This window comes from Trematomus bernacchii, unplaced genomic scaffold, assembly GCF_902827165.1.
Source record: "Trematomus bernacchii unplaced genomic scaffold, fTreBer1.1, whole genome shotgun sequence".
Taxonomy (NCBI): Eukaryota; Metazoa; Chordata; class Actinopteri; order Perciformes; family Nototheniidae; genus Trematomus; species Trematomus bernacchii.
Genome location: NW_022987746.1, coordinates 466,743 through 482,278, shown reverse-complemented (window position 1 = coordinate 482,278; position 15,536 = coordinate 466,743). Strand labels below are relative to the sequence as shown.

At 41.2% G+C, this 15,536-nt stretch overlaps 1 protein-coding gene across 1 annotated transcript; it reads left to right on the top strand.

Annotated features, from left to right (window-relative positions):
• Positions 1 to 4,932: 4,932 nt before the first annotated feature.
• LOC117496460 (trace amine-associated receptor 9) lies at positions 4,933 to 9,316 on the top strand. Its single transcript, XM_034148136.1, has 2 exons — positions 4,933 to 5,082; positions 8,263 to 9,316. Exon 2 carries the CDS (start codon positions 8,297 to 8,299, stop codon positions 9,314 to 9,316), a length of 1,020 nt encoding a protein of 339 aa, XP_034004027.1. The 5' UTR covers positions 4,933 to 5,082; positions 8,263 to 8,296.
• The last annotated feature ends 6,220 nt before the right edge of the window (positions 9,317 to 15,536 follow it).

Below are 15,536 nucleotides of genomic sequence, written 5' to 3'. Positions count from 1 at the left end.
TCTTATTTTTGTATAATATAAGTCTTGAAATGCCAGATGTCTTCACTGTTTAATGTATTACTCACAGGAGTGAATGTGTGCTTAGCATCTTTGACCCGCCCATCTGACGCATTCAAACGAGCTTCAACAAGTGACATGGAACCAGGGAAGTCTTTTATTCCCACGCTCAGTGAAGGCATCATGAGGAGGTGATCTGAGAACAGGACAGGACATGCTGCAGTTTACAGGGAAAAATAACACGGTCTATGAAAGAAGCCCTATATTATATCTAATTTATTATCAGTATGTAGTGTACTTTAAAGAGTCCTCTCCTGCTGATGTTCAGGTGTATATCAGTATGTAGTGTCTCTACTTTAAAGAGTCCTCTCCTGCTGATGTTCAGGTGTATATCAGTATGTAGTGTCTCTACTTTAAAGAGTCCTCTCCTGCTGATGTTCAGGTGTATATCAGTATGTAGTGTCTCTACTGGGACATGTCTCCATGCTTTAATGTTCAAAAGTTTAATGTTCACCCTTTGCAGACATGCACTGAAAGCTACAGTATATAACACACTACAGGAAATACATATACATATTTATTTTTGACAGATTATATCCTAGATGATATTCTCATTGCCTCCTGCCATAAAATAATTGACGGGAACGAACGCAGTGCATCACTTTGTATGTTTTTTCAGAGCATTTCTGATTTGTTGTAAGAGGAGAGTTGAAAATGTATTCCAGTAAATTGTTTCTGGACATTAAATGAAAGTGAGCTGCACTGCTTCAAGTTAAAGAGCAAGAAGAATGACTCAACGCTGATTGTAGTCCTGGCGATCTGGAGAGTGGAGGCTGTAACAGAAAGGTCGCAGGTTCAACGTTTAAAGTGTCCATCCGGGCGCCCACGGAAAACCTGCTCGCCCTGACGACTGTCTCCTCTTCTAAATGCAAATCGAGCTCTCGATGGAAATACAGCAGCAGCATGTACTTGAACTGATGACTCATCTTTGCAACCCCAGAGAAATTAAATGGTTTAACTTTATAAAGGTTCACTACGATGTCTCATTTCTGTTCATCTATGAGATCTCTATGACCCACTTTAAATGTGGAGCATTACTTTCAAAGGATAGACTTAAATGTGTGTCAGCTTAAAAAAGTTCAAAGTAGAGAGCGAGGTGCAGGTTACGACTTCCTGTCCCCTGATCTGGAAGTCTATGGTTTTCTGAATGTGTTTTTGGTTGTTATCATGAAATATGGTCTGTGCTTATTACACAAGCTGATGATATTTTTATTCTACGACATAAAATATGTCAGTAAATACCCCACTGGGGAATTAAAAAACTGCTGTTGCTAACAAGTGTCTAAATGAGACGACTAAACGTCATCACGGCCAACATTAGCCACCTTTAGCTTAGCCGTGGTGACGTGAAGTCATGTGACCGTGCTGTAGTTCCTTTATAGCCCAACATTAGCCACCTTTAGCTTAGCGGTGGTGACGTGAAGTCATGTGACCGTGCTGTAGTTCCTTTATAGCCCAACATTAGCCGCCTTTAGCTTAGTGGTGGTGACGTGAAGTCATGTGACCGTGCTGTAGTTCCTTTATAGCCCAACATTAGCCACCTTTAGCTTAGCGGTGGTGACGTGAAGTCATGTGACCGTGCTGTAGTTCCTTTATAGCCCAACATTAGCCTCCTTTAGCTTAGCGGTGGTGACGTGAAGTCATGTGACCGTGCTGTAGTTCCTTTATAGCCCAACATTAGCTGCATTTAGCTTAGCGGTGGTGACGTGAAGTCATGTGACAGTGCTGTAGTTCCTTTATAGCCCAACATTAGCCTCCTTTAGCTTAGCGGTGGTGACGTGAAGTCATGTGACCGTGCTGTAGTTCCTTTATAGCCCAACATTAGCCGCCTTTAGCTTAGCGGTGGTGACGTGAAGTCATGTGACCGTGCTGTAGTTCCTTTATAGCCCAACATTAGCCGCCTTTAGCTTAGCGGTGGTGACGTGAAGTCATGTGACCGTGCTGTAGTTCCTTTATAGCCCAACATTAGCCACCTTTAGCTTAGCGGTGGTGACGTGAAGTCATGTGACCGTGCTGTAGCTCCTTTATAGCCCAACATTAGCCTCCTTTAGCTTAGCGGTGGTGACGTGAAGTCATGTGACCGTGCTGTAGCTCCTTTATAGCATGACATTAGCTTTTTACTTCAGAAATCATAAAGTGGTGTTAATAAGTGGAGATTATCCTGCTGAACTAAACGTGTAAGTATCAGTCTGACACTTAACGAGATTATTATGCAATTGTAGTGATCACTGATTCATACACTGGGGTTACATAATTCAATCCGGGAACTACAGGTTGGGGGTATTGTTTCCGCCCGGACATATATGTTGACGGTACCTCCGGGGTACCTACTGTGTGTCCTCCTCTTTCACTTTCTCTTCTCCTCTTTCCTGCAACCCGACAGCACGTCGATTTCTGCTCCCCAATAAAGAGAGATTTGCACCTCCGATGCACCGCCTCCGTCTCCCTTCTCTCGGCACTACACAATAATATAATCACATGGAGAAATTGTTGGATTCGTATCAATGCATTATTCATGAGCTGCCAGCATTCAATGTTGACGCAGGTGATTTATGTAGAGATACAGGTGGTGGGAAGCGTGTCAAACTGTCATGCTGTTGAGATGGCTTTCCCTGACAGACCTTCAAACAAACTGCTTTTTTTGTATCAGTGTTAATACTGTTTCTTATTCACAAGATTGGGAGGGTGACTTTTAAAATGCAATCTGTTGCAATGGCTGTTACCTGTAGAAATATGAAAACAGTAACTTCTGAGTGTCAGAGAACGCAGTAATAGTGAATATTAACAATCCTTTATTTAAATGAGTGCGTTGTCATCCATCATCTCTCTCCTTTAAAACCTGCTCTTTATTTCGGATCATTAAACTCAAACAGACCAAACTTCGCTTCATCGAAGGTCATCTGATGCTCCTCGCTCTGTGAGATATTTCATTTGCTTTCAACTCAAAATCACATCCTCTTTTAATAATCAGCAGAACCGCACTTTAATGATACCCTGTGTTCCTCGTCTTCAAAAGGATCAAAAATATCTTCAAAAACAACCTTTTTTTGTGAAGAGGCAACACTTAGTCTGTTTACTGGCTCAGAGAGTCCTGCTGTGAACCCTGAACTGTTCAGGACCCCAAAGTGTTATGTTAGGAATGTATAGCAGGGTCTCCAGCTGTTAGAAACTGCCAGGTGCTAACCTGCATGTCGGGCAATTTGCACGATTAGCATAAGTTGTGTTAATTATCATTAATGCAGGCAATAGCTAAACAAAGGTTTGGACAATTTGGGTGAGGTTTTTGAGGATGTTAAATCAATGTTTACATTTTCAGGATAAGAAAAGGCAGTTTTAACTATAGCTATTGTAACGTTGGAAAAGAAACCCTCGCTCTGCTGCTCCGAGGCATTGGGAACACTGGGAACACCACTTAGCATTAGGATCTTTTGTTAAACATGTTCTGAAGACAGCATGCTCACAGAATTGTACACTCTGTTTATCAGCAAAATGTGCAATCTGGAGGACTGTTCACACTTCCTGGGTGTATTTCCGGTGCAGTGTGAACCAAGCTTTACTATCCTCTAGTCCGCACTAGTTGTCAAAAATGAATATTGTAAGCATGTTTGATTCAAGATTCAAGGCTTTAGCATCATGTGTACACTAGCTACAGTGTAGATAAGGCAATGAAAAACTGAAGTCCCAACAGAGCAACATGAATATATATATATATATATATATATATATATAGGACATAGAACAAATAAAACAGATAAAATAGTGCAAGAGAATGTTTTGAGATGTGCGAGTAAAAACAAATAAAATATAAATAGTGCAAAAAGAGTCTATATAAAAGTAAATGGAATATGATATATAGATAAATAATTTGCACGATGCAAACAGATGAATGTTATGGATGTTCTTTACAGAGTTCAGGTGTTTAAAGTCCTATGTCCTGTGGGATGAAACTGTCCATGTGTTTTTATATTTGTGTGTATTGTTTGCAGGGAGCGCTTAATGCAGTATAAGATAAGATAAGATGAGATAAGATGAGATAAGAATAACTTTATTGATCCCAATTTGAGAAATGTTTGCGTTGCAGCAGCATCAAAAGACAAGACATTGTACATAAGAGAAATTAAAAGACTGGAAATAAACAATCCAAAATGTAAACATCAAAATAAAATTAACATAGCATTAAAAAGTAAGAGTAAAAAATATACATGTGGAAAATATACATGCGGAAATACAAATTTACATTATCAAAATATAAAGCAGGATATTATATATACATTAATTGGTTAAGAGGTTTATTATTATTTTTGTAGTGTTTTAGTTTTTGAGGAAAGGTCACACGAAGCTCCTACAACTCACACACCGTTGTTATGGCAAAAACAATTCAAGGATATTTTAGCGTCTTCATACTTTCTTGTGATCTTAAATACATTTACAACAGCCAGTCTGGATGTAGTGGAGGGGGTTACAGTCATTTTGATGGGAACAAATTCACTTCATCAACATCCTCAGGCCTCAGCAACACAACACATTTCATCCCCTGACTGACGCACATTTATCAAATCAACCACGGACACTCACAGACTCATAAACAGGGAACAGGGCTCATGAGGAGGGGGGGGGGGGGCGAACATAAACGCCACAAAGCTCTCATGGCTAAAAAGGGGAATATATTTTACTTTATTTTCGAGAATACAGTCGAAATGTAAAGAATAAAATCATTGTTTCTGCATTATTTCAAAAAATCGAACTCTTGAAAACAAAGTGAACGCCTCCGGGTGTGAAAACAGAAATATGTGCTTTTTAGCGTCTCAAGGGAGAGACATGCGCAAAGTGATGAAGGTTTCCTGCAGCAGCCTCTGAGAGAGAGGGGGAATGCGTGGGAGGGGACACGGGGTGTGAGGAGCGTTTCTCCGCGGATCCTGCACACCGGGATCTTTCCTCGTGAAGGGGAACACGGGGGGTTTATCACGGGGGTTCGGCTGCACGTGCGGAGGACCGTGTGGATATACAAGGGGGTGAAAACGCAAAGTAAGTGAAGCCAAGCTGAGTCTGTTTATATACTTTTGAACGTGGAGCTCAGGAAAAATGAATTGATTTTGACAGTCATAAAACCCTCCTGTTTGTTCATTAAGACAAAACCATTATTGTTATATTTCATTATATTTTACTGCTCAAGTTTCCTACATAATTATACTTTGTGTGCAGGATCATTCATGTTTGTTGTTTTTACATTATCATTCATGTTTGTTGATTTGTGAAGCCCTCTGAGACAAATGTGTTTTGTGATATTGGGCTCTATAAATACATTTGAATTTAATTGCATTTGTATATTGTTATTTAAATAAGGTTTTTACGTTTTTTATTATTGGTTACGTATTCTTCTTTCTGTGCCTCTGAATGCACACTTAGACCAAAGCAGATTCCTCATATGTGTAAACCTACTTGGTAAATAAAAGCGATTCTATTTCCGATTCTGATTAATCATCACCAGATTTATTTTTACATCCTTGTAAGCTGTGAACAGTCTGACTACTGGTTTACATGAATCCCTGTGGTGGATTTACAAAGAATAGACAGAAAATACAATAGAAAATGTTTTCCAAAATTAACGTTTTAATTGATTTGTGGGGGTAGTCATTAAATCTGATGTTTAAATATAATCTAGGGTAACCCATTCACTTCTTATGGCAGTCAATTTGACCGGGAACACAGTAGGTGTTACAGAGTGGACTAATCAACTCGAAATTCAATTAAAGTGAATGCAGCAATTTCATATGTTCATAGCCTGATGTGGATTTCATAGCAGTAAATCGGTCAGATTTGACCCAAACGACAGGAGGGTTAGGATATCTGTTTCCTCTTATGTGAGCACATTTAAAAAACAGGATGTTCATTTACATTTTCCTCATTTGCCAAATTATTTTTACAATCTCAATGCGCATAAGACTTAAAGTAAAGCTGTTGTTGTTGAACGGAGGATGATGTCAGCTGTCATCCAACTGTTGTCCAACTGTCATCCATCCGTCCGTCTGTTATCCATCCGACAACTAGTCAATCGCTCCGGTTATCACACATTCTTCATCATCCATCCATCATCCATCCATCCATCCATCAACCATCCATTATCACCCATCCATCCATCCATCCATCCATCCATCCATCCATCCATCCATCCATCCATCCATCAACCAACCATTATCATGAATCAATCAATGTTTATTTATATAGCCCAATATCACAAATGTTACATTTGTCTCAGTGGACTTCACAGTTTGTTCAGAATATCAGTATGACAATACGACACCCTCTGTCCTTACGTTTCACATCATACAAGGAAACACTTCCAGAGAAAAACCACAGTTTAAAGGGAAAAATGGGAGAAACCTCAGGGAGAGCAACAGAGGAGGGATCCCTCTCCCAGGACGGACAGACGTGCAATAGATGCCGTGTGTAAATCGAAGAGATAATACATTTACAACATAGGTAGACCAAATGTTTGGAAATGCATGTGTCTATAATAAGAAGATGAATCCACGAGGATGTCAACAATCCTGTGGGAGCCATCAGGGAAGTAGTATGATGAGAGTCAGGCAGGACCACAGAGACAGGTTCAGCCACGACTCGAAGTCCACGACTCAGATCCAGAACTCAGGATAGAGGATCCAGGACTCAGGACATCAGCAACAGGATCAGCCACGACTCATGATCCCGGCGTAGATATAGACACCAAAAAGAAATGTGGGGGAAGCTGGGTTATTCAGAACATGAGAGTACACAGGTACAGACAGACAGTCTAAGCCTATAGCAGCAAAACTAACGTGTCTACGCACATGCACTCCCCTAGGATAGGGTGAGGGAAAGGGATAGCAAGTAAGAAGTAAGGAACAGAGGTGGAGAGGCACAACGTGTCTACGTACATGCACTCCCTTAGGATAGGGTGAGGGAAAAGACTAGGAATTAAGATGTATGTGCCACATCTATACCATGAGTGCATTGCTCCTAAAAAGTTTTTTGGCACTGACACCAATCAACAGTTGTGCGTCGACTCGGCAGGGATCAAGGCACGTATATGCCTCTCCCTGCTTCCACCGTCTACACACACAACCAAATTACATCTATGCCAACGTGTCTACGTCAATGCACTCTTATTCGATTATTTTATCAACTATAAGCTTGATCAAAAAGGAAGGTCTTAAACGTACTCTTAAAAACGGATAGGCTGTCTGCCGCCCGAACACAAACTGGAAGCTGATTCCACAAAACTGGAGTAATGTGGTCCCTTTTCCTAACTGGTTAGTACACGTGCTGCAGCATTTTGAATCAGCTGAAGCGACTTAACTGACTTCTTGGTACACCCTGATAATAAAGAGTTACAATAATCCAGCCTTGAAGTAACAAATGCATGGACTAGATTTTCTGCATCGTTTTGAGGCAAGATATGCCTGATTTTTGCAATGTTACGTAGATGGAAAAAGGCAGTGCTTGAGATTGATTTTATGCGGGCGTTAAAAGATAAATCCTGATCAAATATAACACCAAGATTCCTTACAGTCTCACTGGAGGCCAAATTAATGCCATCCATAGTTAATATATCTTTAGATAGTTTGTTTCGTAGATTCTTTGGGCCGAGTACAATAACTTCAGTTTTGGCCGTGTTTAACATCAAAAAGTTTAAGGTCATCCACGTTTTTAAGTCCTTGAGGCAGTCTTGAATTTTATTTAGATGATTAATTTCATCAGGCTTGATTGATAAATATAGTTGAGTATCATCCGCATAACAATGAAAATGTACAGAATGATTCCTTATAATATTGCCTAACGGAAGCATATATAATGTGAACAAAATAGGTCCAAGCACTGAGCCCTGTGGCACTCCATGGCTCACTTTGGTTTGCATGGAAGATTCATCGTTGACACACACAAACTGAGAGCGTTCAGATAGATAGGACCTAAACCAGCCTAAAGCAGTTCCCTTTATGCCAACTAAGTGCTCTAGTCTTTGCAATAGGATGTCATCCATCCATCCATCCATCCATCCATCCATCATCCATCCATCCATCCATCCATCCATCCATCCATCCATCATCCATCCATCATCCATCCATCAACCATCCATCCATCCATCCATCCATCCATCCATCCATCCATCCACACAATTTAACCGACCAGTTTAGGTAACTCTGACCCCTTGCTCTGTTTACATTTCAGGTCATGAAGTGGATAATGGACAGCAGTTTCCCTGATGAATGAGAGCGCCCCCCCCGCCCTGTTGGACCGGTCCGGGCCGGCCCACTGCACCGTGTGCTGCTGCACGCTGGCCAACAAAGTCATCCTGGTGCTCTTCATGGGGCTGCTGGTCGTCGCCATCTTATTCGGGAACTTGGTGACTCTGGCTGTGGTTCTGGGGACTAAACACTTCCACACGCCGCAGGGGTACCTGAAGGCATCGCTGGCTGTGGCCGATCTGGCAGTGGGGGTCTTTGTGGTGCCGCTCTCCATCTACGCCGAGGTCCACCTCATGGTGACCGACTCTGCACTGGAGTGGACTTTGTACAACTCTAAGTACTTGAGTTTCCACCCGTGCAACATCATTGGGCCCATCTTCGCCGGCTGCACCTTTGTTTCCATCACAACCATCTTCCTGCTGACGATCGAGAGGAGCATCGCCGTGTTGAAGCCGCTGCACAAAGACTCAGTGATCACGAGGAAGAGGACCACCATCCTCATCGTCCTCTCCTGGGTCGGGAGCTTCCTGTTGGCGGTGTCTCCGATGGTTTTCAGCAGCGAGATTGCGCTGGAGTACAACTCCTGCAGCCGGATGTGTAACTACGCGCAGATGAACATCCAGGCGTTCAACATCCTCCTGCTCTTCCCGGCGTTTGACTTCACGCTCCTCGGAGCAACGATGGTCATCAACATGATCTCGATGTCCAGCATCCGGCAGCACTCGAGGCGCAGGAAACACCTGGCGGAGAGCGAGAGCCCAAGCACCAGCAAACCCACGTTCTCTGACATCAAAGCGGCCAAAACCATCGGCACGCTCACCGTGGCGTTTACCGCCTCGTTCACGCCAATCGCTGTCTTCGTGGTGGGGAATGTTTTGGGGAATAAATGGTGCAACTTTTCCTTTTTCGCCTTCTGGATTTTGGCCACCAACAGTTGCTGGAATGTCATCATTTACAGTGTGAGGGATCAGAAGTTCAGACTTTGTGCGCACAAGCTCCTTATGCCTTTCCAAAGAAAAAACACATCTAATGAGTAAAAAAAAGATGCAGAATCGCTCAAAGACTTAAAATGAGGAAATCATAATTTAGATGTTTGTTTGTGAGCCTCGTTAAGAGACATGTCTGCATGTGGTGTACGGTGCTGTGGTGATATTACAGTTTTAAAAGCATGGAGAGTTCTCAAACCGCCCAAAACTCTTCCATCAGGAGAAAGACGCTGCAGCTTCAGAAACGATGCAGATATGAAAACACAAATGTTCCTCAAGAAGAAACATCTTCATCAACTTGACAACACGTGCAGCTTTTAGAGAACATTCAGCAACTTGAGGAGACATGCGCAGCGTTTACTAAAAGCTGCAGAAACCAACCGCTGCAAGAAGCTCAGAACACAACGGAGACCAGGGGACACTAAAGAGTGACGCACACAGCTGGAGACCAGGGGACACTAAAGAGTGACGCACACAGCTGGGAGACCAGGGGACACTAAAGAGTGACGCACACAGCTGGGAGACCAGGGGATACTAAAGAGTGACGCACACAGCTGGGAGACCAGGGGACACTAAAGAGTGACGCACACAGCTGGAGACCAGGGGACACTAAAGAGTGACGCACACAGCTGAGAGACCAGGGGACACTAAAGAGTGACGCACACAGCTGGGAGACCAGGGGATACTAAAGAGTGACGCACACAGCTGGGAGACCAGGGGACCACTAAAGAGTGACGCACACAGCTGGAGCACCAGGGGACACTAAAGAGTGACGCACACAGCTGAGAGACCAGGGGACACTAAAGAGTGACGCACACAGCTGGGAGACCAGGGGACACTAAAGAGTGACACACACAGCTGGGACGGAGCGCTTGGTGACGTTCAGGATTATAAAGATGGTGTATATGTTTGTGTTGTTGCCTTGCTCGAGTTGTTCAGAGAGGAGTGGGAAATCAATTCAGCAGCAAGGTTAGCGCATTTTTTAATGCAGCGTCTTCTAACAAGCACAGTGCTGACATTCCCACACACTTTACTTGTAGATGAAATATTGCAAAGAAGTCCACACAACAAGTTTCAAACAACACAAAATATGATAATCCTTCCTTTGCTTTAGACTTTGATTTGATCTCTAACGTGAACTTAAGCTGTCGTCTCTGAACACAGTCAGAAAGAAAAACCCTTTGAAAGCATCACTTCCTGCTGGGCATATCGAAAGGACAAAATGTCTGCAGATCTAAAATCTATGAAACCCACTAATGAAACTGAACTGACTTTAATCCTTGTGGCTTACTGTGAAACAATGTCTGATGTCTTTAAAGAGGGGAACAAATATAAATATATAATTTTCCAGGTAAATCTTTTAACCAACTTCTGTCCTGATTATAATTTCCAAATATGTGTGTATTGTATTTGCATTTTAACCCTTTAAGATGTCACATTGTTTACATCATGCCTGCTGTTTTTTGATATACATTACATTACATTACAGTACATGTGATTTGTTGACAACATGCTGACTGCAGTGGGACTTGAACTTGCTACCCCCTGATTTGAAGTCCAGCACACTAGTATCCACTGAGCCACAGCCTCCCATATCCAGGTTATTTCTAGCTTGATATTTGTCTCAATGATTACATCGATTTTGATGCATTTATATTTTTTGTGTGCATGAAACTAGGAAAATAGCATGTATTTGCATCATGAGAAAATGTCTCAAACACGGGACAAATGATTAAAAAGTTTAAGTTTGAAGCCAGGAGTCTGTCTATAAAGCCTGGTTTAACAGAAAGCAGGATTTAATACTGTAATGGGATTCTAAAATGTGTTTGTTAAAGTCTGTATCTCGAATTCTCAGTTAATTATAGACTAAATGAATAAATAAAAACTCATACCCTTAACCAAAATGTACGCCATGAGCATGAACACTGTCTAAAACTATCAATTTAAATCCCCAAAATGTCCCTCGAGCGGCACGCGGGTTGAAGACGGGAGAATATTTGATTTTCTGGTGAATAATGAGTGTTGGAATATGTCCTATTTCAGAAGAGGATTCCTGCAGCAATCATACTTTAGTTTGCTGAGTAATTCAGCTCGTATTTCTGAGTGCATTGATCCGTGCTCTTCACCCTCCTGCAGCATCGAGTCCTTCAAACCCAGCAGGGTGAACAGTCTCTGCTCAGCATGACATGAAAGAGAAACCTCGACCCTCGACACGATCAATGTCAAAAACTCTGCTTCCTCTACTCGCTGTGCTGCTTCTTAGTCATCTTAGATTGCTGCAGGCTACCAGATCTTCAAGTGTTGTGATAAAAGGTATTTTCTTTCATCGATTAAACTTGTTTCGTCATGTGCATTGTCAAAGCTTCTTGGTCCTCTTCTTCCTCCTTTGCTTCAAGTTAGCACATGTCTTTTCTGCTTTAAAACCCTGTTGGATTTTGCAAGTCTGCTAGAAATAACGAGAGCTGTGACAATCTCTATTTGGGTAACTGTGGGCAGCTCCTTGTTGCATTTCATCGTGGAGATATAGTGTCCATCGTCGCTCCAATTTTAGTCTGCAAACTGTTATTTCCTTTAGTTTTCCAGACTCAAAATGCACTTACACTCAGTGAGTATTATTTGGACTCATCTTCAAACTCTAGGCTCTTAACAAACAAATGCCTGGCTGTAAAACGAGTGTGCCAAGCGCCTTGCTTTCCCCCTCTGATAAACCTGCATTTCTTCATTAAAGTCCGTGATTAATTGTTAATTAGTTTCATTTAGCTTCGCCTCGTGCTCCTCAGAGTCCTGTGTGACTCACAGCTTTATTGGCATTTTAATTACAGGATAGATTCCTGTACTCAGCGTTAGGCGTGTTAATTAAGATGTTTAATTGGAGGGGCTTTGTTTTTTACTCCCCTCAGAGGTAGAGGCAGTCCAACCCAGTCTCACGGCATTTCGTGTTATAGTCACGAAATTAATTTAATCTATTGGTTCGTGTTCACCAACACGATTTTAAATACAATGTATTTCTATTGGTAGTATGTTTCGTGCCTGCAACACGTCTTTCTGTCCGGTCGGGTCTTGGAAGACCAGAAGCTGTGTGGTTCATAAAAACATGTTCTTACTCAATATCTTACCCTAAGCCTAACCCTATCCCTTTTATTTTAAATTGTATAATGTCTGAGTTTTTTTGCCGTCAGTGAGGAAAAGAAATGTCTCAGAGCCTCAGAATACTGACATCTGTATTTTATGTCATCTTTTTTTCCTTCTAATTTGTTATTATTTGGTGCAGGCACGAAACATACTACCAATATTAATACATTGCTTCTAAAATCGTTCTGTGTCAGAATACTTAAATCTGTATTTTTTTAAATGTCTCTTTCCTTCTAATTTGTTATTATTTACATTGCTTTTAAAATCGTTCTGTGTGACACGAAAAAAATGGCGAAATCGTGTTGGTGAACACGAATCAATAGATTAATTTCGTGACTATAACACGAAATGCCGTGAGACTGTGTTGGGCAGTCACATTAGTTTCTACACACATGGGCTGCGTTACCAAACGTTTATTTATATTTCTATAAACCATCTGCCCTTACAAAGTATCTAATGTTTTATGTTATGCAGAGCCCTATAATAGAAGAGTTGCGACAGCGGAAGTCCAAAATGCTTGATCGTCACGTGGTTCATGGAGACTCAGATTGTTCCCGGAAGTTCGTGGCGGGCCGTTTGAACGCATTAATAACAGGAGATAGAACTGCGATTTTTGGTAATTAGTGGTCAATAAAGGTTTTCATTTGCAATATTTATACAACATATCGATATGTGTGTGTAGTAACATCAATATGTTTTAAAAAAAATAAGTAATGTGACCGTGCTGTAGTTCCTTTATAGCCCAGCCTCCTTTAGCTTAGCGGTGGTGACGTGAAGTCATGTGACCGTGCTGTAGTTCCTTTATAGCCCAACATTAGCCACCTTTAGCTTAGCGGTGGTGACGTGAAGTCATGTGACCGTGCTGTAGTTCCTTTATAGCCCAACATTAGCCACCTTTAGCTTAGCGGTGGTGACGTGAAGTCATGTGACCGTGCTGTAGTTCCTTTATAGCCCAACATTAGCCACCTTTAGCTTAGCGGTGGTGACGTGAAGTCATGTAACCGTGCTGTAGTTCCTTTATAGCCCAACATTAGCCTCCTTTAGCTTAGCGGTGGTGACGTGAAGTCATGTAACCGTGCTGTAGTTCCTTTATAGCCCAACATTAGCCACCTTTAGCTTAGCGGTGGTGACGTGAAGTCATGTGACCGTGCTGTAGTTCCTTTATAGCCCAACATTAGCCACCTTTAGCTTAGCGGTGGTGACGTGAAGTCATGTGACCGTGCTGTAGTTCCTTTATAGCCCAACATTAGCCACCTTTAGCTTAGCGGTGGTGACGTGAAGTCATGTAACCGTGCTGTAGTTCCTTTATAGCCCAACATTAGCTTTTTACTTCAGAAATCATAAAGTGGTGTTAATATGTGGAGATTATCCTGAAAATGAAAATAATAGTCCCCACGATAAAAATAAGAACCCCTTTGCATTTGTATTTAAAGTGATTACACATTTGAGATTGACTTGACAGTTGGAGGTCTCTGATTGGGTATAAGGATTCTATCTACTGTTTCTATCTAACAGTGTTTCCTCCAGATTCCCCGGAGCAGAGCGGGCTGTTGAGCAGCTCGTGTCGACGGAGATTTAATCTGACGCCTCTCTGCCTGTTTACAGCTGACAGCAACAACCAGATTGAATATGCTCCATATCGCTTCTCCCACACACTGTGTCCCACACACACTTTCTGCTATTTGTCCTGAAGAAATGCATCTGGCGCTGTGTTTATATCACAGACATGTAGAGCTGATGTTGAAGGAATCTTCTCTAAATCACTTTAAGCTGTTCCTTGTCAAGGCCTAATTACAACAAAGAAGCTTAAGCTGACATGTAGAATTGTACTTTAACAAAGGAAAGCTAATTTAAGTAAACTAAAGTGACTTGTTCTGCAGAAAACTGTCTCCAGTGACGTTATCATTCTTTATTGCTGCAGATTGGAAAATGTGTTCCACAAACTTTGCTTCAGTCAAAAATGATATCTCTGGCTAAACCTGATCACAAAACCATAACCCAGAACAATGTGCACAATTATAATTGTATATATTCAATCCAATGCCAGAATAGTATATTTCTATATATTCCTGTAGCCTAGTGAGACTGTATATTGTACTCAATTTATTCAATATGTTGTTATATTGTGTATTATTTAGATACTCTAGGGATATACGTCCTTTATACGTCAAAATAATTTCCCAAATTGGGGCTAAATAAAGTATCTTCCTACCTACCACTGTTTTTGAACTAAACTCAAAGCAGCAGTGGAGAATGTACTCAGATATTTTGCTTAGGTTAAAGTAGAAATACTATGGTCTAGTAAAAGTGAAAGGCCTGAATTCATAATTTTACGTGAAAATAACAGACCTGCTAAATGTGCCTAAAGTATCAAAAGTCAAAGTGTTTTTTGTGCAGAATGGGATTATTCACAGCATAATGTTATTATAGAATATTATATTATTCTGTTTCTATCAATAAATACATTTCATAATATTTTAATGTTGTAGTTAGTCAATGCAGAGCAAATATTAGAATGAAAAACAGTGTCTATTAGTAACACAGTACTGCACCGTCAGCATATCATGTGTTCTTAGAAAAGTTATTTCCCCTGTAATGTAATGGAGTATATGTGGAAATACTCAAGTATAGTACAAGTATCTCAGTTACTTTCCATCACTAGGAGCCACATTTATCTTTTGACTCCTCTGCACCACGCTGATGGATTTTTAAACCTGCTCATATCAAAGTCTAATTATTATTCATTACCGTTATATCTCTGCCACTCTGGAGAATATGCAAATGTATGAAAACAAATTAGATGCCAAAAAGAACAGGTGCACTCTCAGACTGGCTGCTTTATGATTTGGCCGCGTGATTAAAGGGGTCTCATTCTGCTAATTTTCAGGATTCATATCAGTGTCTCTACTTTAAAGAGTCCTCTCCTGCTGATGTTCAGGTGTATATCAGTATGTAGTGTCTCTACTTTAAAGAGTCCTCTCCTGCTGATGTTCAGGTGTATATCAGTATGTAGTGTCTCTACTTTAAAGAGTCCTCTCCTGCTGATGTTCAGGTGTATATCAGTATGTAGTGTCTCTACTTTAAAGAGTCCTCTCCTGCTGATGTTCAGGTGTATATCAGTATGTAGTGTTTCTACTTT

What these genes read in the sequence shown, in the direction of transcription:
- LOC117496460 (XM_034148136.1), top strand. Translation starts at nt 8,297, where the DNA reads ATGAATGAGAGCGCCCCCCCCGCCCTGTTGGACCGGTCCGGGCCGGCC.